The sequence below is a fragment of the Hordeum vulgare genome, chromosome 7H (genome assembly GCF_904849725.1).
Source record: "Hordeum vulgare subsp. vulgare chromosome 7H, MorexV3_pseudomolecules_assembly, whole genome shotgun sequence".
NCBI lineage: Eukaryota > Viridiplantae > Streptophyta > Magnoliopsida > Poales > Poaceae > Hordeum > Hordeum vulgare.
In genome coordinates, this window is record NC_058524.1 from 104,182,626 (window position 1) to 104,206,484 (window position 23,859).

Below are 23,859 nucleotides of genomic sequence, written 5' to 3' on the forward strand. Positions count from 1 at the left end.
CTGTTAGCAATATGGGTTTTGTAATAGTATATCAGTCATGTGGCCTACTACTCGGTCCCTGTAAAATTACCGCGTCACAACCCGCGTAGTGCCCGTGCCTTGGAAGCTCTCCGGGGCGTACGTCGACATGACACACAGCTGGGAACGAAAGAGAATCGTTGAAGCTGGTGTTGCACTGTGCCCGGGCGCTGACATGACAGCACACCATACCAAAAACATTTCCAAGTAAACAAATCTTCTCCGTGCAGAACCCCAATTTAAAACCCGTTTGTGCAGAACCGAGAGAGGATCCATCGGCGACCGATGAGCGATGGCGATGCAGATTGCAGACCGACATGTCACCCACGCAGTTTTTTCCCCGGGCTCCGCAGCGGTAGCTCGTTTTTCCCGGTGGAAGCAACAAAAATCCACCAGCCAGAGCAGCCCCGTCACCGGACAAGAGTAAGAGCATTTCTAGCTCATACAAAAAAACACAAAAACTGTAAAGTTCCGATGAATTTATGGATTGAACCTAGTTTACTGCGCAGAGCAGACTCCGTATCTGCAGCCCGGTCCGCAAATGTTTTTCGCAAATCTGCAAATGTATTGGATGAACTAATCTCCCGCATAGTTTGAATGTTTAAATTTACAGTTCTGTTTGCGTGTCTGTTCTGCGCAACACTTTTCTGAAACTGTAACCCAGTTTACACTGGACTGCAAATTGCGTATGCAATTTCAGAAAATGCAGCATCTGCTAGAGATGCTCTAAGGCTACTCTGAATGCTCCACCTTGTACACGTGCTAAGGCTCTAACATAGACAAATAATCTGATTGACAAGATAATTAATAGAAGAGATGAGTGTGATGACTATAGAAAAAACAATGCTAAGCACATGAACCTAGGTAAAACAATTAAATAAAAAAAAAGTACATCAATACATGTAATATAACTTTAGTTGTAAAAGCATTAAATAAAAAAGGCTTAACTATAATAAGCTAAGCAACTATAGATTACAGACTTTATTTGTTAAATTATTTAATGTGCTTAACACCTCATCTTATCACCGATACATTTGAAATGACTTAATAAACAAAACAGACAGATCACAGATTACCGATCGGCCCAAGCGGCGGTCACATGGCGGTTCATGTGCGCATCTGCCCAGCACACATGCCGCCATCGCCATGCACGGGGTTCACCTCACTGTCTGTCTGCCTGATGAATTGACACTAGGGGACTGTGAGGTTTAGAGGAGCTGCCGCTCTCCCATTGGCCGATGCGCGCGTTTTCCATTTGTTCTGGTGTGAAGATAAGTTTATACCGCCGGTTGACAGATCACAGATTGGGCCGATCAGAAGGTGGCAGCGGCTCATGGACAAGATTGGTTTACTACTCTGCTCGTACTATGCCGTGGTTTGTGGATAAAGGTTGGAATTGATCGTCACATGCTCCTGGATCTCGATGCGCCCGTGGCGACGTCAGCCGCGTCATGCAGATGGGGGTCTAGATTATATAGAGGATTACCGCGCCATGGGCGGTGAAATATTTTACTAGCTGCACTAGTGTAAGTAATCTTCTGCCGCCGTTCCCAAGCTGTTAACAGATTAGCTAATGCTAGTAACAGACTGTTTGACAGGTGGTCGGGTGAATGAATATCAGGGTGCCGACTGCACTGCCGAGGAATCGCGATCAGCGACGACACAGCCGTACTAGCAAGGTCATTTTTTTCTTAAACGGTACTTAATTTCTTACATACCAGGAAAGTTTTCACGCACCGGTATCGGTACCACTCTGCAAACTGCATCGGCTGCCGAACCAAACTTAGAGGAACAATCGTATCCTCGTTCATCAAGATTAAATCATAATGCAGGCATTATTTTTAAATTTACTTTAAGATTTCTAACAATACGTATTTATTGGGAGGAAACGTTTTTGTCAATGATGAGATGTTTATAATGACATCGTAAGTCTTAATATAATATGCTGACTCAGTTTTTAAAAGATATTCACATAAATAAGATGTGCATGTATACATTTATAAAAAATAGTGTATTCGCGTTTACATACACACTTATATGTGTATTTGTGTTAAAGAAAATGCATTGGCTGGCTGATAATGCAAGCAAAAATGCTAAACATACAAAGAGTTACATAAGATTACACGCTGATTAGGATTCTTTCTTTCTAACTAACCGCTTTCCCCTGATTTTTAAGAGGGGTGAGGCCCTCATTTCCCTTAATCTTCAATCAAAATCCATCTCTTTGTAAAATCTATGTAAATTTATTTATGTGTAGCATTGTTGTAGTGCAAGTGCACGTAAACTATCGGTAGCACTCCCTTGGAGTAGTTGCTTGCCCGTAATAGTACAGGCCATCAGGCTGGTATATATATCAGGAATATCCAATACATGACGTGCAACTTTCTCTACTTAGGTTGGGTGCTGTAAAGAACACAGGCCGTTCCTTCGAATTTATAGTGCTTCAATTTTTTCCATTTGTTATTGGACGGTTGGATTCTTTAAATTATGTCACCAAGAAGCAAAAACCCAAAGATTTAAGGGAAAAGAAGGCGATAAAAAAGAAGCTTAAATGGTAGAAAGAAAAGGATACAACATTGTTGCAAGCCACCTTTGCATCCCAGTATATATCCTACCTTCCTCTGGGGCATTGGACGACATCGGCGACGAGCTTCATGCCGTAGCAACAACAATAAATTGATACGCAATCTAAACTGTATATAAAAGCATTACTCCCTCCGTTCCTAAATATAAGTCTTTGTAGAGATTTCACTAGTGGACTACATACGGATGTATATAGACATACTTTAGAGTATAGATTCAATCGTTTTGTTCCGTATGTAGACCCTTAGTGAAATCGCTTAAAAGACTTATATTTAGGAACGGAGGGAGTATGTCTTTGCAACAACAATAAATGACCACAGTCTAACTCGCTGAAGGGAGGTGATGGGGTTAGCAAGATAGAGGGAAGCAAATGAGTCAAACAATACTTCTAAGGAAATAGACCAAAATATAATAGTTCAAACATATTTCTTTCAAACACAAGTGTTTCACAATAAAACCACATAGTCTAGCTCACTCAAGGGAGATGATGGAGCATTTACGCACATACAGAATGATATGAAAAACAACAACTCAAAGGTAGAACGATTGGAAGACTTTTTTTTCACAGGGGAGAGTGGGGATATGTCCTTAAAGTACTCTACAACAGAGGCGATATACTCTATAATTAATCGTTTGAGATAGCAAAAGTACTTTAAGTGATATAGACATTTTAATATTTCTTTACGAAAAGAGTATACGTGAGTGTTTTTTTAGTGCAAGGCAAAGCACTGCCGGTTTGCACTAAGAGAAAAAAATTAAAAAAATGTTACCTAATTTATAAAGAAAATTAGACCGAAAAACCTTACAACACACGATTGAACAGAGGACAACCGTGCAACAACCCAACTCTTGCCGACGTCAACAACTCGAACTCTACCGTCAATGTATCGACAACCTGAAGAAATGCGAGGACTCTTCGATGACGCCTTCAAAAAGCATCGTCGTCGGTATCCTTCGACCCTATCAAACCAAGGCTTTCGCTATACGTGAGTTTTTTAAAAACAATAATGAGATCAACTTGAAGGCTAACCATTGTTGGCTTTATTTATACCTGAGTTTTTTTTAAGAACAGCAATTTGTAACCCACGCTGAGCAACACCACACCAAACCCCAAATCCATCTAGAGCCGAGAAAACACCACCAAGCACCCCAAGACGTAGTACAAAGATACAAAAAACCGTCACCATTTTTTCAAATCGAAAAGAAAATAAGTCAGAAAAAAAGGCACGAAAAGAGGACATGAATGAATGCGCAGTCCACACCAAGATCTCTCCACCCTCTCCCTTTTTTCTTTTTCTCACCCGCCACCTCCCACCTATTTAGTACCCGCGACGCCATCCCTCCCCTCCCAACCCAACCCCGAGCCGCCACCACCCTCCGTCCCCCGTCTCCGCCGAGTCGCCGCCGGCTCGGCTCCCTCCCACCCGCCGGCGCCCCTCCTCCCTCCTCCCTGCGAGGCGCGGACGGAAGCTCGGCTACATTGATTAGGTAGGCGAGGCCGAGCGCCATGGGGCCAGCGCCGAGGGCCGGGGGCGAGCCAATGAAGCAGCGGGTGAACCGCTGCCTGCACCGCCTCTCCGACCGGGACACGGAGGCCATGGCCGCCAACGAGCTGGACGCGATCGCCCGCGGCCTCGACGCCGACGAGCTCCCACTCTTCCTCGCCGCCGTCTCCGACACGCGGGCCACGGACAAGGCGCCGCTGCGGCGCCACTCACTGCGCCTGCTCGCGCTGCTCGTCGCCGCCCACCCGCGCGACGCCGTGGCGCCGCTCGTGCCCAGGCTCGTCGCCGCCGCGCTGCGCCGGGTGCGCGACCCGGACTCCTCCGTGCGCGCCGCGCTCGTCGACGCCGCGCGCGCCATCGCCGGGGCCGCCGCGCCCCCCTCAGCCCCCGCGGCCCTCGGCCCGCTCGCCGACGCCGTGCTCCACGAGCAGGACCAGTGCGCGCAGCTCGCCGCCGCGCTCGCGGCGGCGGCCGCCGTCGAGGCCTCCGCCCCGACCTCCGACCTCGCCGACTACCTCCTCGCGCTCCTCCCGCGCCTCCTCAAGCTACTCCGCAGCGCCGCCTTCAAGGCCAAGCCTGCGCTCATCTCCCTCATCGGCGCCGCCTCGGCGGCCACCGACGGCGAGGGCGCCGCCACCGCGGTGCCCTGCCTCCGCGACGCGCTCGCCGGGGACGACTGGGCCGCCAGGAAGGCCGCCGCCGAGGCGCTCGCGCTGCTCGCCCTGGAGCACGGCGACGACCTCTCCGCCCACAAACCCTCCTGCATTGCCGTCTTCGAGGCCAAGAGATTCGATAAGGTCCGTCCCTCGTTCAGATCTTCTGCTACGGCATCCTCGTGGATCTACTGCTTCCTCGCTGACATTTCTAGGCTTTCCTTGGCAATGCAGGTGAAGATTGTGCGGGAGTCCATGAACCGGATGATCGAGGCGTGGAGGGAGATCCCGGACTTGGAGGAGGACGTGTGCTCCTCCGGCGCCTCGCCGGCCCAGACCAGATCTTCCTCTCTCACAGGTGATGTCACCAGTCTTCTTTTGGAAATTTCGAGTAAATTGTTCTCTATTGTTTGGACTTTGGACTAGTATATAAACATGAACTTGTCTGGTAATAAAAGGCACAAGTGGAGTGGGTTCTCGTGAGACACTAGGCAGCAGAACTGTTCTTTCCTGGTACTATATGACAAACGGAAATTCAAAAATGTTCCATTTAAATATATATATAGGAATTCCTGGCATATGATATGAGCTCTGAGTTCTGACACTGTTTTTGTTTTGTAATCAAACAGATAGTGCAAGCGATGGTCGATACCCGGCTGATTCCCTTGGCTCCAATTCCGTCCAGTCAGTTACGAAGAGGAACATGCTGCCGGCAAGCAGGTCACCGCCGTCAGTCAGTAACCGAAGGACCAGCCCTTCCATCAGAAGCAAGAAGAGTTCGCCGCCTTCACGCGGCGGCGATGTTACCGTCGCGGCAGACGCCACCCCGACCAAAACGGTGACCGGGGAGAAGCTTCTGAAAGAGGGCAATGTTAGAGCAAGGCTTGAAGCGCGGAAGATGCTGTTCCAGAAGAGTGGTGAGAAAGGGTACAATAAGGTGGCCGGGCGCAAGTCAGGGTCTAGAGTTGTTCCATACAACGGGGACGGTGACTCGGAAGAGAGCACCGAGGTTGAGGATGATGGGCCTGAGGAGTTTCAGTCAGACAACTCTGATGAGCTTCAGTTAGTTCACAAAGATGAAGACCTGTCCAAGATCAGGATGCAGCTAGTTCAGATAGAGAATCAGCAGACAAACCTGCTCGACCTTCTCCAGGTAAATTTATCTTGTTCTATGCCATCTCTTTAGAACCTGATGAGACTCTTAATTATTTGGGTTTGTGCAAGTGCTTCACTACTGGGCTAGGCGGATACATCTCCAGTGTCTGACATACATCCATTTAAACTCGAGAATCAGGCTTAAAATAACTTAATAAAGAAAATGAAAATAAATAAATGCAAATGTAGTTACATGTACTATCCTAGCCCACCAAATTTCTTTGGTAGTTGTGCAAGGGCAACACAGTTAATGGAGGATGGGACGGGGGTTTGAATTTTGAAGTTCACATCAAACTCAAGACACATTTGATGGTAACTGTACATGTGCAAATGAGAAAATCATTATAGTAGTAAAAAAAGAAGAGTTGATTGTATACTTCTGAACAGAATAAACACTTGGGTGAGCTCATGCATTCCCCGGTTTCCAACATATGGTCTCAGTGCGTAGCATTGACCAATGATTACTGGTACGAGCCATACGTCCATTCAATGTGTCTTGATGGCACTAACCCAATGATACATCAAAAATGAGCAGTGGAATGGTATGGGGACAACCTGGACAGACAGGTACATGTCATTTAGTTGCTATATGACAATGTCTTAATCAGCAAAGCTCTTGAAGCTTATGGTCTTATGTTATTTCCCATATAACCCACCAAAGTTTTACCATGTTCCTGCATTTGCAGTCTCTAACCAATATTATAGTCACAGTTCACATAGTATAGAGGTAGCATGCTTTCAGGTATTACATCTTTTGCTGCCAATAATGGTACATCTAAGAAATAACTCAGCAATGTGTTCTGAAATACTTCCATCGCTCCCTGCTTGTTGAAAACTTGTCCAGCATTCATTTGTCTCTTGTTGATCATCAGAGACTGAGAACACATCTGACACTTTCATTGTATTTGTTCATCAGAAATTTATGGGGAGCTCCCAGAATGGGATACGTTCGTTGGAGACAAGGGTGAACGGTCTGGAAATGGCACTGGACGAGATCTCGCGTGATCTGGCCGCCTCCTCAGGACGGATGCCGAGCAGCGAACCTGACATGAACTGCTGCATCCCGAGCCCAAAATTCTGGAGAAAAAATGATGGTGGTAGATACATTTCAAGGTACCCCGTGTCCGACCTAGCAAACCACTCTGAGGAGGTCAGAGCTTCTCATAAGTGGGAGAGGCAGAAGTTTGGAGTTCAGGGTGGGTTCGTCACCAACCCATTAGCAGAGTCTCCGAACACTTCATACGTAAGGAGCACGTTGGTTGCTCAGGAAGGCAGGAGGCAGAATTCAGCCCAATACAAGTCGAGGTAGGTAAGTCGATCGATACGAATTCACCTCACTCTTTGTAAGAAGTCTACATGATTAGATAAGGTTGGTAGGCCAACCAGATGTGCCGATGACTCCTTTTGTAACCTGACTACAACATGGCAACGTAGAAGTAGCTGTTTTCTTTGCATATATCAGAGTAGTCAAGTTTATGGTGCCACTCCGACATCATGCGATGCATCTTCACAGAGTTTCCCGATGCCGCCTCCTTATCATTTCGAGCCGGCCCTACATTTATTATCGAATTTCCTGTTATAACGCTACCATTTCTTATCCAGCCACCTGGCAATTGATGTATTTCCATCCTGTCCATTGTATCCAGGACGCGTTAGGGGCGACAAGGATGCTCCATCTGAATCCTGAACCACCTGCATCTACTGAGGCGGGAGGGAGCATCTGAAACATGTCACTTCACCGCATTCTAGGAGGCCTTTTTCTTCTTTTCTCCAGAATTCGAAGCTGAGTTTGTAAATGAATTTATGGAGTTTTCTTTTGCGAGTTGGTTCGACGATTCAGATTTCTGTGGAACGGAGCCTGTGAGACTCTAAAGCAAGAAGGACCCTCACTGCGTGGTGGGCGCTGTTTGTAACATACCTCCGGCCCTGACTGCAGTTCTTGCTTTAGCATGCGAAAATTAAGGTCCTGGTGTATGCATGTATCTTGCACTTGCACTCCTTGTACATAGTTTGGATACAGCAGTTCCTATCTCCGGTGAGATGCATTTGAACAGATGTTCTTGAGCGTGCTCTCGCTGAGATCATGAAAGCAAAAGATCCAACAGTGATGTGCTTCTGTCTTTTTTTCTTTATCTGTTATAGGCTTCTGTCTCTTGGCTCCGCTTGTTTGAGTGTGGCCACTACGTGAGTGGCAAAAAAATGCAAGAAACTGTATTACATCTTGTTGCGGGACGAACCGATCCTCCATTTTGCATAGCGCTCTCTCACTTGTAATTTTGGATGTACAGTAACAATCAGGCTAAATCATGTTTTTTTAGATTACAACAGTAATATTATTGAAACTAGCTAAGACGTTGCAACAGGGCATACACATTCTAATAGTTCAACATCAATCGTGTCTGATATCAATTTTACACCAGGAAAGTTTTGATTTGATGAAGGTTTGTTAGATTTAATATGATTTTGGTATGAACAGAGGAAGATAAATTAAGTTATAGTCTAACTTCAGATATTGATAAGATTTGATTGAATTAATGGACGTAACTCAGTCCCTCCACTCCGCGGCTCTGCTCCCGGAGCTGACCAAGCTGTAGTTAAAATTCTTGGAGCGGTTGCACAGGTGTTCTATAGATTCTTAAATTTTAAGTAGCCGGCTGATTATCGAACGAGTCATGAGTAAACAGCCCTGCATTGCAATAAAAATCCTGGAAGCTAAATTCAAAAAGAAACCCTGGAAGTTGGAGGCCCTAATATTGTCTTCCAGCATACAGAAACGCTAGGGAAGAAACAGGTCTACAAATCCTAAAACACAACCCCTCACGTCAGTTCCAAACGCGAAATTCAAAAAGCCCCCAGACAGGAACTGGGCGTGCCTTTCTTTCAGCGATCTTCAGAAAATGTATACAGACAGAATTTGCATATGCGAAAGCGGTGGTATAACAAGAATCATGTTCCTAAACTGTCTCAGATCTTGTCCACAAGGTTCTGTGATGTCGCTACAAAACTCGGATGCAAGAAAAGATATATACAAAAACTTGTGTTCACATATGTTCCTATCATGATAGCATTAGCCGAAATAACATGCCACGGCGGTGAGCGCAAAAAAGCTGGAAGAAAAGTGCAGGTGACCGCACGTAGGCATCGAAGTTACTCCAATAACTCCCTCCGACTTGCCTCAAACTTCCAATTGTTAAGCAATGATCACCAAAGAGAAAATGGTATCTGCACCCTCGCAGGTTAAAAGAACTGAACCGCAATTCTCAGGGTACTCTCCAGAGGAAAGTTTCAACGATGTATGTCAACCAGATGTAACACATATGCATACTGAAGAGCAGGTGTTCCAGCAGAGTCCAGATGCAGCTACCAACTACTCCATGTAGATCCTTCTCCAGTTAGTGGCAGACCAGCATAAACATACTGTTTCGACATACTATTCTTCTGGTGATGATGGTGGCTGTAGGTCTAACTTGTATGCCTGAATTTCCATTGGTGAGATGAGAACATTACCCTCCTGAGCTACATCACCAATTTGCTCGAGATACCCTAGCATTTCAGGGTCATCATTCAAGAGGTTCAGAGAGGTTGCCTTCACATTTAAAACCGACAGATCTTTGAACATGTCAAACAGATTGACAGTCTCTTCGCCTATACTTGTACACTGTAACCCACCCCTTTTGCAGTATGATGCATCCCAGCCCCTTCTCTGCAGCAGAATGGCAAATCTTGGCTCAACTGCGTCCGTATGAGCAAATCTTAGAGGCTGAGGGACCTTCAAGTTGACAACGTGTATATCACAGGGCAAAGAGGTGGCCAATGGAGCAAATGTCTGTTGAGGAAGCTTAAAGGATTTTTCATGAAGTTTTTTGCTCATAAAAGCATGCATTGGGTAGTTCAGGTGTGCCCCCACACGGTGGGAAAGGAGTGATGGTTGAAGAGTAATCGAACTGTGAGATTTAGGCAAAACAGACACATTAGACTCCATGAGGAGATGGAAGATTACATTCATGGGCCGGTTGTCCATTACCCCCTGCCCCAAACCACGTCCATCGTCCCGAACCAGCCTACGATCCAACATAATCTCCATCCATCCTTTTTTCAAGCTTGCTGCTCCCAGTGATTGCTTGGAGTGTACTGAAAATCGGTTGCCAAGTGAATCCTGTAAGAAGCCAAGTGATGGCATTGGGTAATAATTGCCCTGCAAGGGGATCTTATCATATGTCTGCCTCCTACTCATCTGAAATCCATTCAGATCAGAATAGAACACTCTCTGGTTGTCAATATCTGTCTTGTATCTGACAATTAGCTCCCTGTCATCAAATACACGACCGACAAGTTCAACATGGTATTCCTTCTCAACCAGCATATCCTGTATAGAGTCCCCGCAACTATAAATGCGTGTGCTATGTGAGAGAGGCGACTTATCCCACTCCGTCTTTGGAAGGGAATGGGCTTCTTGAACCAAGGGCCCTTCAGTTAGAATGAAATATCCTCCTTCCTTAACAATTGGTCGTGCTTCCCCAATAGGTTTGAACAGGTATGCCCCACTTCCACGACTGCTGTACATGGCAATTTCTTCGCCTATCTCAGTCTTTTCCCCATGTTTGTGACGAGTGACTGTCTGGAGGAGGCCTTGACTTACATCAAAAGAAAGAGTATGATAAGAATTCTTCATCTCCACAGTTTTACCTTCAAGATTTGAACAATGATATGGTTCAGGGCAAGAAAATTCTTGGGAAGCTGTGAATGTTTTTACCACAGCAGGAGTAGCCTTTTCACAATCCTGGCCCACAGCCACATAATAAGTCTCCAAACCCAGTGCAGGAACAGAAGCTCTCCAATAAAGACGGTGCCGGCCAGTAGATATCTTTTCGCCACTGACATACTGCCACTCAGGGGAAATTTGACATTTCAAACAGGACCCAGTTGAATTGAGAACAGATACATCAGGATTGCTTACAACAATCATAACAATCTCATCCCTTGTTTGCTCTAATGGGTTAAAAAAGACAACAGAATGTGTCTTCCCTTCATGAGGCTTGAGAACCCTATGCACAGGTTGAACATCATACTTCGCTCGTTCCTGCACCGGCTCAAAATGTGATAAAATTGTAGGATCAGATCTATCATGGACGTCTCCCAAAAGCACTTCGACTGCCCTTGACATAAATAGCTGCAAGTCTTGCAAAGAAGTGTGCATTCGAGTCCCATAATCCACTACGACATGATCCTTAGCTGTGCCAGTTACCCCATCATGATGCTGAAAAAGTGCCAAATTCCTTCTTGCTGCTGTTAGTTTGTGAGAGAAACTGATGGGAAGTTTTGCACACTGAAATTTCTGACAGTATCCAAGAACAAATGAACTCAGAATCTCTGAGGCACGGAGTGTTTGCTCTAGAACGCGATCAACTGCTTTGAAGAATGGCCTTGATACATAGTAACCACTCCAGTAATCCTGATTTCTATCAGCATATGTAAAGAAATCCCCTGAAAGTGTTGGAAAACCTTGCAGCTCGACAGAACCAACTTCACCAGGGCGTGAATAGTTTATCTTTTCAGCTTCATCTCTCAGTGTAGAGAAGTAATCCTCCAGGGTTCCAAATTTGACTTCAGCATTTAGATGGGGATTAGAATTGATGTAATCAAAAAGCTTTTCATAATTGCGGAATTGTGCTTCTGCTTCCTCGGTATTAACATACCGGAAGTCATCCCCTAAAGGAATGAGAAGTGTATTTGTTCTGTACAGGGTTGACTTTTTCCTGTATTGATCCAGAAGTTTCGTTGCTCTCTCTTGCACATTGTTCGAATCTGTTTCAACTGGATCATATCTCCATGGGCAAGACTCATAGCTGAAACCACGCATTCGAGCAAAGTCAAACTGACAGCAGATAGCTGGTTCTGGTCCACAGGTGTGTGGTATGTCATAAGAATAGAAGGGCATCATATGAACAAATATGTCAGTCGTTTCTTCGATATCCCAGTTCTGCCTCCACAAATATTCAAGATTCTGTTTGCTCGCAAGCTCCTTTTTCAGCTCATAGTGTGTTCGCTGGATCAACATGTTATGGAAACCCATTCTCCTCAGTAGATAAGCCATGGTAGATGAATAGCCAAATGGGTCAATGGACCAAGAATTCTTAGGAATAACTCCAATGGTATCATTGAGCCACATGTTCCCCTCCATCATCTGAGGTGAAAAAATTAGGAAGATCATAATATTAGATTGCAATAGATAATTGTTCCAACCCATATTATAGTAATAACTAATAACCAGCACTAGCTATTTAGTCTACATCGCAGGTTGGTGAAAGATTAGATCAACTCTCATAAGTTTTGAACATCAGGTTTGAGTGCAAATAACATGTGGTTTGACTCGGACTAGAAATGGCTGATTGACTTGAAAGTTCAAAGAAACAATGTGGTATAACAAAAACTATCATAGCTTAATGCAAATGTAAATAGGGAACAGAAGAAGATTCATTGTCTAATTCCAAACTAATGAATGTATTTTTAATATCTTTTTGTCGCGGTGTATAGCAGTAAGCAAGATCTGAGTACCATCTTTTCGCATGAGCAAAAACAGCATGGTTATAAATAGCATGAGAATGCATCGATAAAAGACTATCCCTACTGAGGTGTTTTCCCAATATGTACAGTCCATGCTTTCCTATATTTTCTGTGCAGCGAGATACACAAGTCGAAAACACACGCTTAATTCATGCATGCGGTACAATTGAAGGTCATAACACGGTATATTTAGCATTAGGAAAATCTGAAACATAATGCAAAATATATAAACATGATTTAAGTATACTTGCCTGCTCTATGATGGCAAAATAGTGGGAGTTTGCCTGCATTTAAGAAATGACAGGATTATAAGTACCTTATATTTAGAAAGAAATAGATTATGTGGCAAAATCAAAGCTCTGATGAGTAAACTTGTCATGTCTGAAGACAGGATTAAACCAACATACAGAATTCAACAACTTCAAGATACAATAAGTAACGGGTCTACAAAATACCAGTAACAGATTATTCATCAAATGCTCCACTTATATAGTACTAAATCTGTCCATTTAGATTATTGTTCTCAAGGGATAACAAACAGACATAGTTCACCATGCTCTACTTAGAAGTTTTATCTTATTAAACAATGACCAACTGACACAAAAGAGCTCGCGGCAAGACGAAAAGTATTGAAGGCAAACATATGTGAATGCTGTTTGTGATCCTTTAGCTATGGTGTTAAATGTTGAATCTCCTCTCCATGTGCCCTCAGAAGTCTTGTGTTATTAAACAATGACTGGCTGACACAAAAAAAAAACTCATAGCAGAACTAAAATATTGAAGGCAAACATATGAAACATGCGATGGGAATGCTGTTTGTGATCCTTTAGCCATGGTGTTAAATGATGAATCTCCTCTCCATGTGCACCAAGAACATGTACTCTTAGACCGACCAGTATATGACATGGATACATCATGTAGATGCAAGCATTCGAGTATAGACAACAGCGATCAAACATAATATGCCCAAAATGATTGGTAAGCATCAAACGAGCAAGTTCAGTGAAATGAATAAAAATACATTCCATACATAGCCTAGCCGCAAATAGCAACATCCATGACAGAAATAAACAATACAAGGAAACAGAAACTTATGTGATATACTCGTAAAACCCTGTATAAACCACAAGAATTTGCTCATGTCACCTCATCGTTCATGACCCAGCCGCCACTGACAATCTCGAGCTGTCCGTCGTGCACGAGCTTGGCAAACTCCTCCTGCTTCTTCCGCGGGGCGTCACGCCACCACCTCTCCAGGTACGACATCTCCTCCCATATGAATTTCCTGCGGGGATCCTGCACGACGGGACAAAAGCAAAATTCGCCGTCAGAAATCAAGCCCAAGGCCCTGACACGGCATCGGGCATGGGCGCGGAGATCTGGACGAACCTTGGAGAGGGATTCGATGATGGTGTCGAGGATGTGGCGCGACTGGCGGTCGTAGTACTCCTCGACGGTGTGGATCCAGCCGGGGTCGTTGTGGGAGTGGGGCGCGACGAAGACCTTGAGCTTCTCGGCGTCCCACTCGTCGCCCTTGTAGGTGACCTCCCACCCCTGCTTCCACGCGCCGCCGTCCACGTCGTCGAACTGGATCCGGTCGTAGAGGTCCTTGGTGGTGATGTCGACGGGCGCCTCGCGGCCGGCCCTGGCGGCGACCGCGGCCGCGGCGGCCTCCGCCGCCACGGAGTCGCGGCGGAAGGCCGGCCTGCGGGTGAGGCGCGCGCGGGGGCGGGCGGGGGACGGCGCGGCGGACCGGGAGGAGGGGAAGCCTAGGCGGAGGAAGGCGAAGAGGAAGAGGAAGAAGAAGAAGGCGGCGGAGAGCTGGAGGACGCGGCGGGAGGAGGAGGCCGCGGCGGGGTGGGGGCCGCGGCGGCGGGTGGAGGCGGGGGGGACCTTGGCGCGGTGGTGGTGCGCCTTCGGCTTGGATGTGGTCGGGAGGAGCGCGCCGGTGCGGCCGCCGCCGCCGGAGAAGAGGTGCATCGCCGCCGGCGGGAAGGTGCTGGTGGTGCGGCGACGGGAGGAAATGGCGAGTGAAGTGACCTCGCGCCCAGGGTCGCGGCGGGGGTCGTCGTTTCGATTGGTTTCCTCCGGCCCGGTGATATTTCTGGCTGGGTGCTCCGTTAGTGCGCATAAGGGCGGTGGGCCCCCCTCGTGGAGTATCGGTCACTGACAGGTGGGCTCTCCGTCTTCGGGTTTGTTGGCTCGGGTGTTTGGTGGCGGATTTTGCAAGTCACGCGAGGAAAGGCGATGGAAGGAAATGTGTTGCGGAGTCGTTCTGTCTTTATTGACTTCATTAAACAAGTAAATTATATGGCCGATGTTTCCAATCAGTCGGATAATTTTAGCGAATAAACCGCCCCTGAGCCGTCCGATGAAACGCTTCCAACCGCAGGATCTGGCAGCATCCATGACAGCATCAACAGCAGCAGTTTCATGGCAGCACCCGCTGCACCGACGACACTCCATTGCAGCGTCGGAGAAGCTTCTACGGCCCATCCGGCGTTTCATTGAAATTCTAACGCGTTTTGTTACAACCTCAACGGCGCTTCGTTGCAGCCCCGACGGCGCTTCGTTGCAACCATGCGTGCCACACTGTAACTTCGGTACCGTTGATGCTTCATCGCAACTTCCACTAGCCCCTTTTGCTTCACGAGCTGCAGCAGCCTACCAGGTAGTCTGCAACACCACATCGTCGGCGATGATCTATCTTATGTAATCACTTTGTGCGGTGTGTTTGTTGGGATCCAATGAATTATGAGTTTATGCTCACATTATTTATAAAATATATTTGAGTCTTTTTTGAATTCTTATATGCTTGACTTTGATAGCTTGGTAATTCTTTCCGATCTATTGATTTGATTTGGCCAACTAGATTGATCTATCTTCACCCGGAGAGATGCGTTGTAGTGGGTTCAATCTTGCGGTGCTCAGTCAAAGTGATAGAAAGGGACATGACATGTATTGTATTCCTGCCACTAAGGGTAGAATGATGGGGTTCAATCATATTAAATGGATTTACTTTGTCTATATCATGCCATTATCCTCCAAACATTATTTTGTTTTTACTTAATACTCTAGATGCATGCTCGATAAAGGCTAATGGGTGGAGTAATAGTTATGTATGCAGACAGGAATCAGTCTACTTGTTTACGGTCGTGGTGCCTCTATGTAATGATCATTCCCATGAATAAATATTGCATAATTATGCGTTTTTTATCAATTGCATAATAGTAATTTGTTTATCCACCGTATGCTTTCTACGAGAAAGAAGCCTTCACCGAAAACTATGGCCCCGAGTATATTCACATAAATATTTACAAAAACTTCAAATACCTTGTTGTTATTATTTACTTTTTATTTATTTTTTATTTATATTTATCAAACTATATATCTATCACTACTTATCGCTTGCAAATAACGAGCTCAAGGGGACTGACAACCCCCTTGCCCGCATTGGGTGCAAGTGTGTGATCTTCTGTGTGTAGGTGCTGAAGACGGGAAATTGTGTGGTTCTCCTATTGGTTCGATAACATTGGTTTTCACTGTAAAAAATACTTATCTTTATTGTGTTGCATCATCCCTCCTCCTCGGGAAAACACAAGGCAGGTATTATGTATCAGGAAGGATTTCTTGTGTCGTTGTCGGGGATTGTCATTAATTTCCTAACAAGTACCTACTCACAAATTATCATTCATTTGTTCTACTTTTTACTCTTGCTTGTTTACTTGTTTGCTTGCTATACTTGCTAGTTTACTTGTTTCCTTGTTATTTTGCTAGTTTCGTCATTATGTCTCACGGTAATACCAAATTGTGTGACTTCTCAAATACTAATAATAATGATTTTATTAGTACTCTTATACCACCCGCCACTAGTGTGGATTTTTATGATATTAATGCTACATTGCTAAATCTTATTATGAAGCAACAATTTTCGGGAAGTCCTAATGAGGATCCCACTTCTCATCTCAACACCTTTGTCGAATTATGTGATATGAAAAATAAAAAGGATATGAATAATGATGCTGTCAAATTAAAAGTATTTGCCTTTTCGCTAAGAGAAAGAGTTAAAGCTTAGTTTTCCATCTTTACCTCGTAATAGTATTGGAACATGGGATACGTGTAAAGATGCTTTCATTGCCAAGTATTTTCCTCCCGCTAAGATTATTTCTCTTTGTAATCAAATTATAAATTTTAAACAACATGAGTGATGACCGACAAGTATAGGGGATCAATCTTAGTCCTTTCGATAAGTAAGAGTGTCAAACCCAACGAGTAGCAGAAGGAAATGATAAACAATTTTTAGCAAGGTATTCTCTGCAAATGTTGTAAGTAATAGTGATAGATAGTTTTGTAACAAGATAATTTACAACAAGTGACAAGTAACAATAGTAGCAAGTGTGCAGCAAGATAGCTCAATCCTTTTTTAGCAAAGGACAAGCCTGAAAGTACTCTTATATGAAGTAAAGCGCTCCCGAGGACACATGAGAATTTTCATCTAGTCATGTTCATCATATTGGCTTTATTCGCGTTTGCTACTTTGATAATTTGGTATGTGGGTGGACCGGTGCTAAGCTATTGTTCTTACTTGAACAAACAACCAACTTATGATTACCCTCTCTCGCAAGCATCCACAACTATGAAAGAAGAATTAAGATAAATCTAACCATAGCATTAAACGTGTGGATCCAAATAAGCTCCGCATGAAGCAACATAAACTAGAGTTTAAGCTTCTGTCACTTTGATAATTTGATACGTGGGTGGACCGGTGCTAAGGTGTTGTTATTACTTGAACAAGTAACCCACTTATGATTACCCCCTCTCGCAAGCATCCGCAACTACGAAAGAAGAATTAAGATAAATCTAACCATAGCATGAAACACGTGGATCCAAATTAGCCCCTTATGAAATAACGCATAAACTAGAGTTTAAGCTTCTATCACTCTAGCAACCCATTATCTACTTATTACTTCACAATGCCTTTCCTTAGGCCCATAATATGGTGAAGTGTCGTGTAGTCAACGTTCACACGACACCGCTAAGAGAAGCAGCAACATACATATCTTCAAAATATTGGACGAATACCAACTTCACATGATTATTTATAACAAGACTTCTCCCATGTCCCCAGAAGCAAAAGTAACTACTCACAAATCATCACCATGTTCAATATCGGAGGTGTAATAATTATGAATAAGGATCTGAACATATTATCTTCCGCCAAGTAAACTAACAAGCATCAAGTACAAGATGTAATCAACACCACTACTAACCCACATGTACCAATCTGAGGTTTTGAGACAAAGATTGAATACAAGAGATGAATTAGGGTTTGAGATGAGATGGTGTTGGTGAAGATGTTGATGAAGATTGGTTCTCCCACGAAGGAGGAAGCATTGGTGATGACGATGGATTCGATTTCCCCCTCCCGGAGGGAAGTTTCCCCGGCAGAATCGCTCTGCCGAAGAGCAAAAGGGCATCTTCCTAGGTTTCCGCCTCGAGACAGTGACGCTTCATCCCGAAAGTATCTTCTTCTTATTTCTAGGTCAAAACCCAACTTATAGCAGAAGAGGGAGGTCGGAGCACCTAGGAGGTGGCCCCTAAGCCATGAGGGTGCGCCCCAAGGGGGTGGCGGCACCCTGTTGGCTTGGCACCAACATGTGGCCCCCTCTGCCATAAATTCATATATATTCCACAAAATTTCGTTGTGAATTTTTAGGTCATTTGGTGTCTAGTGAATTTTTAGCCTTTTTGTTCGTTTTCAAGTCCAGAATTCCAGTTTTCGACAATTTCCCTCTTTGTGATGTACCTTGCAAATTCAGAGAGAAAAAGCATAAGAATTGTATCATAAAGTGGAATGATTGCCAGGAATCGTATAAATAAGAATAAGAAATCATGATGCAAAATGGACGTACCAACTCCTACAAGCATAGACCACGCTTGTCCTCAAGCGAAAGCCGAACTCGATAATAATGACCACATAATTGTTGGGGAACGTTGCATGGGAAACAAAAAAATTCCTACGCACACGAAGACATATCATGGTGATGTTCATCTACGAGAGGGAGATCGGATCCACATACCCTTGTAGATCGCTAAGCGGAAGCGTTAATAAACGAGGTTGATGTAGTGGTACGTCTTCACGATACGTCGCAGGAACTGTCCCACGATCCATCCCACAAACCGTCTCGTGATCCGTCCCGATCAAGTGCCGAAAGAACGGCACCTCCGCGACCCGCGCATGTACAGCTCGGTGACGATTCCTGCCTTCTTGATCCAACAAGAGAGACGAGGAAGCAGATAAGCTCTTTGGCAGCGTGACGACGCGTCGGTGATGGTGATGATCTATTCCTGCGGGGCTCTGCTCGAGCTCCGCAGAAAACCGATCTAGAGGAAGAACTATGATCTAGAGGAGAGGGCAGCACGTGGCAAAGTTGTGTCTCAAAATCCCTAAACCTCTAGTATATATAGGAGGAGGGGAGGGGCAGCCTTGGCGCACCAAGGAAGACCTCCTTGGGTTGGCCGAAGTGGGGAAGGGAGGAGTCCTCCTCCAATCCCACTTGGATTAGGACTCCTTCCTTATTTTCCCACATTTTTTGGATTTTTCCACTTTTTCCTCATGGGCTTTCCTTGGATGACTTTTTCAACCCATTATACCTTATTGCGCATCCAATAAACCCACGTGTACCCCTTGGGGCGTGGTGGGCCCACCTAGTGGGCCCCCGGAACCCATTCGTCACTCCCGGTACACTGCCGGCAATGCCCGAAAACCTTCCAGAATCCAAACACCAACTTCCTATATATCAATCTTCGTTTTCGTACCATTCCGGAACTCCTCGTGACGTCCGGGATATCATCCGGTACTCCTAAGAAAACTTCGGTCACCAACACATATAACTCAACTATACCAAAACGTCACCGAACCTTAAGTGTGCAGACCCTGCGGGTTCGAGAACTATGCAGACATGACCTGAGACACTCTCCGGTCAATAACCAACATCGGGACCTGGATGTCCATATTGGCTTCTACATATTCTACGAAGATCTCTATCGGTTGAACCTCTATGTCAAGGATTCATATAATCTCGTATACTATTCCCTTTGTCCTTCGGTATGTTACTTGCCCGAGATTCGATCGTCGGTATCATCATACTTAGTTCAATCTCGTTACCGGCAAGTCTCTTTACTCGTTCGGTAATACAAGATCCCGGAACTAACTCCTTAGTCACATTGCTTGCAAGGCTTGTTGTGATGTTGTATTACCGAGTGGGCCCCGAGATACCTCTCCGTCACACAGAGTGACAAATCTCAGTCTTGATCCATGCCAACCCAACAAACACCCTTGGAGATACCTGTAGAGCACCTTTATAGTCACCCAGTTACGTTGCGACGTTTGATAATCCACAAGGTATTCCTCCGGTGTCCGGGAGTTGCATGATCTCATGGTCATAGGAACAGATACATTGACATGCAGAAAACAGTAACAATAAACTGACATGATCATATGCTACGTTTATAGTTTGGGTCTTGTCCATCACATCATTCTCCCAATCATGTGATCTCATTATCAAGTGACAACACTTGCCTATGGCCAGGAAATCTTGACCATCTTTGATCAACGAACTAGTCAACTAGAGGCTCACTAGGGACAGTGTGTTGTCTATGTATCCACACATGTATTTGAGTTTCCAATCAATACAATTCTAACATGGATAATAAACAATTATCATGAACAAGGAAATATAATAATAACTAATTTATTATTGCCTCTAGGGCATATTTCCAACAGTCTCCCACTTGCACTAGAGTCAATAATCTAGTTCACATCACTATGTGATTTTAACGAATCCAACACCCATACAGTTTTGGGGTTTGATCACGTCCTGCTTGTGAGAGAGGTTTTAGTCAACGAGTCTTAACCTTTCAGATCCGTGTGTGCTTTACAAATCACTATGTTATCCTGTAGATTCTGCTACTACGTGCCATTTGGAACTATTCCAAATGACTGCTCCACTATACGATCCAGTTTACTACTCATAGTTATTCGGATTAGTGTCAAAGCTTGCATCAACGTAACCTTTTACGACGAACTCTTTAATCACCTCCATGATCGAGAAAAATTCCTTAGTCCACTAGTTACTCAGGATAACTTTGACTGTTGTTCAGTAATCCATTCGTGGATCACTTTCGTACCCCTTGACAAATTCATGGCAAGGCACCCATCAGGTGCGGTACACAACATAGCATACTATAAAGCCTACGACTAAGGCATAGGGGACGACCTTCATCCTTTCTCTTTCTTCTGCCGTGGTTGCGTTTTGAGTCTTACTCAAATTCACATCTTTACAACACATCCAAGAACTCCTTCTTTGCTGATCTATTTTGAACTCCTTCAAAAACTTGTCAAGGCATGCATTTCATTGAAACTTTTATTAAGCGTCTTAATCTATCTCTATAGATCTTGATGCTCAATGTTCAAGTAGCTTAATCCAGGTCTTCCTTTGAAAAACACCTTTCAAACAGCCCTTTATGCTTTCCAGAAACTCTATATTATTTCCGATCAACAATATGTGAGCCGCATATACTTATCAGAAATTCTATAGTGCTCCCACTCACTTCTTTGGAAATACAAGTTTCTCATAAACCTTGTATAAACCCAAAAGCTTTGATCATCTCATCAAAGCGTATATTCCAACTCCGAGATGCTTGCACCAGTCCATAGAAGGATCACTGGAGCTTGCATACTTGTTAGCATCCTTAGGATCGACAAAACCTTCTGGTTGTATCACATACAACCTTTCCTCAAGGAAACTGTCGAGGAAACAATGTTTTGACATCCTATGTGCAATATTTCATAAATAATGCAGCAACTGCTAACATAATTCCAACAAACTTTTAGCATCACTACGAGTGAGAAAGTCTCATCATAGTCAACTCTTTGATCTTGTCTGGAACATCTTTGCGACAGTTCGAGCTTTTCTTAATGGTGACTTTTCACCATCATCGTCTGTCTTCCTTTTACATATCCATTTGTACTTAATAGTCTTATGACCATCATTTAGTTCTTCCAAAGTCCACACTTTGTTTTCATACATGGATCGTCTCTCGGATTTTATGGCCTCCAGCCATTTGTCGGAATCCGGGCCCACCATCGCTTCTCCATAGTTCGTAGGTTCAATGTTGTTCAATAACATGACCTCCAAGACAGGGTTACCATACCACTCTATAGTAGTACGCGACCTTGTCGACCTACGAGGTTTGTAGTAACTTGATCTGAAGCTTAATGATCACCATCATCAGTTTCCACTTCAATTGGTGTAGGCCCCAGAGGAACAACTTCCTGCACCCTGCTACACACTGGTTGAAGTGACGGTTCAATAACCTCATCAAGTTCCACCACCCTCCCACTCAATTATTTCAAGAGAAACCTTTCCTCGAGAAAGGACTCGGTTCTAAAAACAAACACATTGCTTCCGGATCTGAGATAGGAGACGTACCCAACTATTTTGGATATCCTATGAAGATGCATTTATCCTGAAACTTATTAGACTAAAACTTTTTCACATAAGCGTCGCAGCCCCAAACTTTCAAGAAACGATAGCTTAGGTTTCTCCAAACCATAGTTCATATAATGTCATCTCAACGGAAATACGTGGTGCCCTATTTAAAGTGAATGCGGTTGTCTCTAATACATAACCCATAAATGACAGTGGTAATTCGATAAGAGACATCATAATATGCACCATATCAAATAGGGCGCGACTATGACGTTCGGACGCACCATCACACGATGGTGTTCTAGGTGGCATGAATTGTGAAACAACTTCCACATTGTCTTAATTGTGTACCAAAACTCGCAACTCAGATATTCATCTCTATGATCATATCGTAGACAGTTTATCCTCTTGTCACGACGATCTTCACTCTGAAATAGCTTTGAACTTTTCAATATTTCAGACTTGTGATTCATCAAGTAAATACTCTTGTATCTACTTAAATTTTCAGTGAAGCAAGAACATAACGATATCCACTGCGTGCCTTAGCACTCATTGGACTGCATACATACAAATGCATTGCTTCCAATAAGTTACTTTCTATTTCCATCTCACTGGAAAACGAGGCCTTCAGTCATCTTGCCCATGTGGTATGATTCACATGTCTCAAGTGATTCAAAATCAAGTGAGTCCAAATGATCCATCTGGATGGATTTTCTTCATGCGTTTATACCAACAGGTATGGTTTGCATGTCTCAAACGTTTCAAAAATGAGTGAGTACAAAGATCCATCAGCATGGAGCTTCATCATGCATTTTACACCAACATGACTCAAGCTGCAGTGCCAATAGTAAGTGGTACTATCATTAATACTTTGTATCTTTTGGCATCTATATTATGAACATGTGTATCACTACAATCGAGATTCAATAAACCATTGAAGGTAATTATTCAAGCAAATAGAATAACCATTATTCTCTTTGAATGAATAATCATATTGCAATAAACACGATCTAATCATGTTCATGCTTAACGCAACCACCAAATAACAACTATTTCGGTTTAACACTAATCCCGACGGTAGAGGGAGTGTGCGATGTTTGATCACATCAACCTTGGAAACACTTCCAACACATATCGTCACCTCACATTTAGCCAGTCTCCGTTTATTCCATAGCTTTTATTTCGAGTTACTAACACTTAGCAACTGAACCGGTATCTAATACCCTCGTGCTACTAGGAGTACTAGTAAAGTACACATCAATATCATGTATATCAAATATACTTCTGTCAACTTTGCGAGCCTTCTCATCTACCAAGTATCTAGGGTAGCTCCGCCTCAGTGTTCGTTCCCCTCATAACAGAAACACTTAGTCTCGGGTTTGGGGTCAACCTTGGGTTTCTTCATTAGAGCAACAACTGGTTTGTTGTTTCATGAGGTATCCCTTCTAGCTGTTAGAGCATATATCTCCATATGTGGTTTTGGTAATTGATGACAATTCCTATGGACTAATGGTTGCCTTAAGTTACATTTATAGGATTTGTCCATAGGCACTTCTTGAAGTCCATCTGTTGGGTTCAAGGAGTTTATATGATGACCAAGATGGTATTCAAGGTATTATCCAAAGAATGGTCATAGAGACACATGGTTGATCAAGATCTCAGACAAAGAGTAAATCAAGATGATCAACACACAAAGCGTACAAGATGTACCGAGAGGGATCAAGTAATCCCATGGTATGGTAAGCATTGTCCATTACGTGTTTGTGTACTAACCCATGGTCTTCGTGAGAGTTCTATGTGGGGGTTAGGTGTGTTTCCATGGGCGTGCGTCAAAGGGAAGATCTCATACAACCCATGAAGTATGACGTCAAGTTGTGATCGTCATCA

The 23,859-nt window shown here is 44.2% G+C and overlaps 2 protein-coding genes across 2 annotated transcripts; one reads left to right on the forward strand and one right to left on the reverse strand.

Moving 5' to 3' along the window:
* Positions 1-3,948: 3,948 nt before the first annotated feature.
* LOC123407730 (TORTIFOLIA1-like protein 5) lies at positions 3,949-7,896 on the forward strand. The gene is made up of 5 exons (XM_045100929.1): positions 3,949-4,903; positions 4,994-5,117; positions 5,389-5,912; positions 6,831-7,219; positions 7,561-7,896. The coding sequence occupies exons 1-5, from the start codon at positions 4,109-4,111 to the stop codon at positions 7,568-7,570; spliced, it is 1,842 nt and encodes a 613-aa protein (XP_044956864.1). The 5' UTR covers positions 3,949-4,108; the 3' UTR covers positions 7,571-7,896.
* Positions 7,897-8,754: 858 nt separating this feature from the next.
* LOC123407729 (alpha-mannosidase 2) lies at positions 8,755-14,567 on the reverse strand. The gene is made up of 4 exons (XM_045100928.1): positions 13,868-14,567; positions 13,625-13,774; positions 12,730-12,762; positions 8,755-12,098 (listed from the first exon to the last, which is right to left on the reverse strand). The coding sequence occupies exons 1-4, from the start codon at positions 14,456-14,458 to the stop codon at positions 9,345-9,347; spliced, it is 3,528 nt and encodes a 1,175-aa protein (XP_044956863.1). The 5' UTR covers positions 14,459-14,567; the 3' UTR covers positions 8,755-9,344.
* Between the last annotated feature and the right edge of the window lie 9,292 nt (positions 14,568-23,859).

What these genes read in the sequence shown, in the direction of transcription:
- LOC123407730 (XM_045100929.1), top strand. Translation starts at nt 4,109, where the DNA reads ATGGGGCCAGCGCCGAGGGCCGGGGGCGAGCCAATGAAGCAGCGGGTG. An exon ending in AGGCCAAGAGATTCGATAAG is followed by an intron (nt 4,904 to 4,993) that starts GTCCGTCCCTCG and finishes TTGGCAATGCAG; the next exon opens with GTGAAGATTGTGCGGGAGTC. An exon ending in ACCTGCTCGACCTTCTCCAG is followed by an intron (nt 5,913 to 6,830) that starts GTAAATTTATCT and finishes TTTGTTCATCAG; the next exon opens with AAATTTATGGGGAGCTCCCA.
- LOC123407729 (XM_045100928.1), bottom strand. Translation starts at nt 14,458, where the DNA reads ATGCACCTCTTCTCCGGCGGCGGCGGCCGCACCGGCGCGCTCCTCCCG. An exon ending in TCATCGAATCCCTCTCCAAG is followed by an intron (nt 13,775 to 13,867) that starts GTTCGTCCAGAT and finishes CCCGTCGTGCAG; the next exon opens with GATCCCCGCAGGAAATTCAT. An exon ending in GCTGGGTCATGAACGATGAG is followed by an intron (nt 12,763 to 13,624) that starts GTGACATGAGCA and finishes TCTTAAATGCAG; the next exon opens with GCAAACTCCCACTATTTTGC.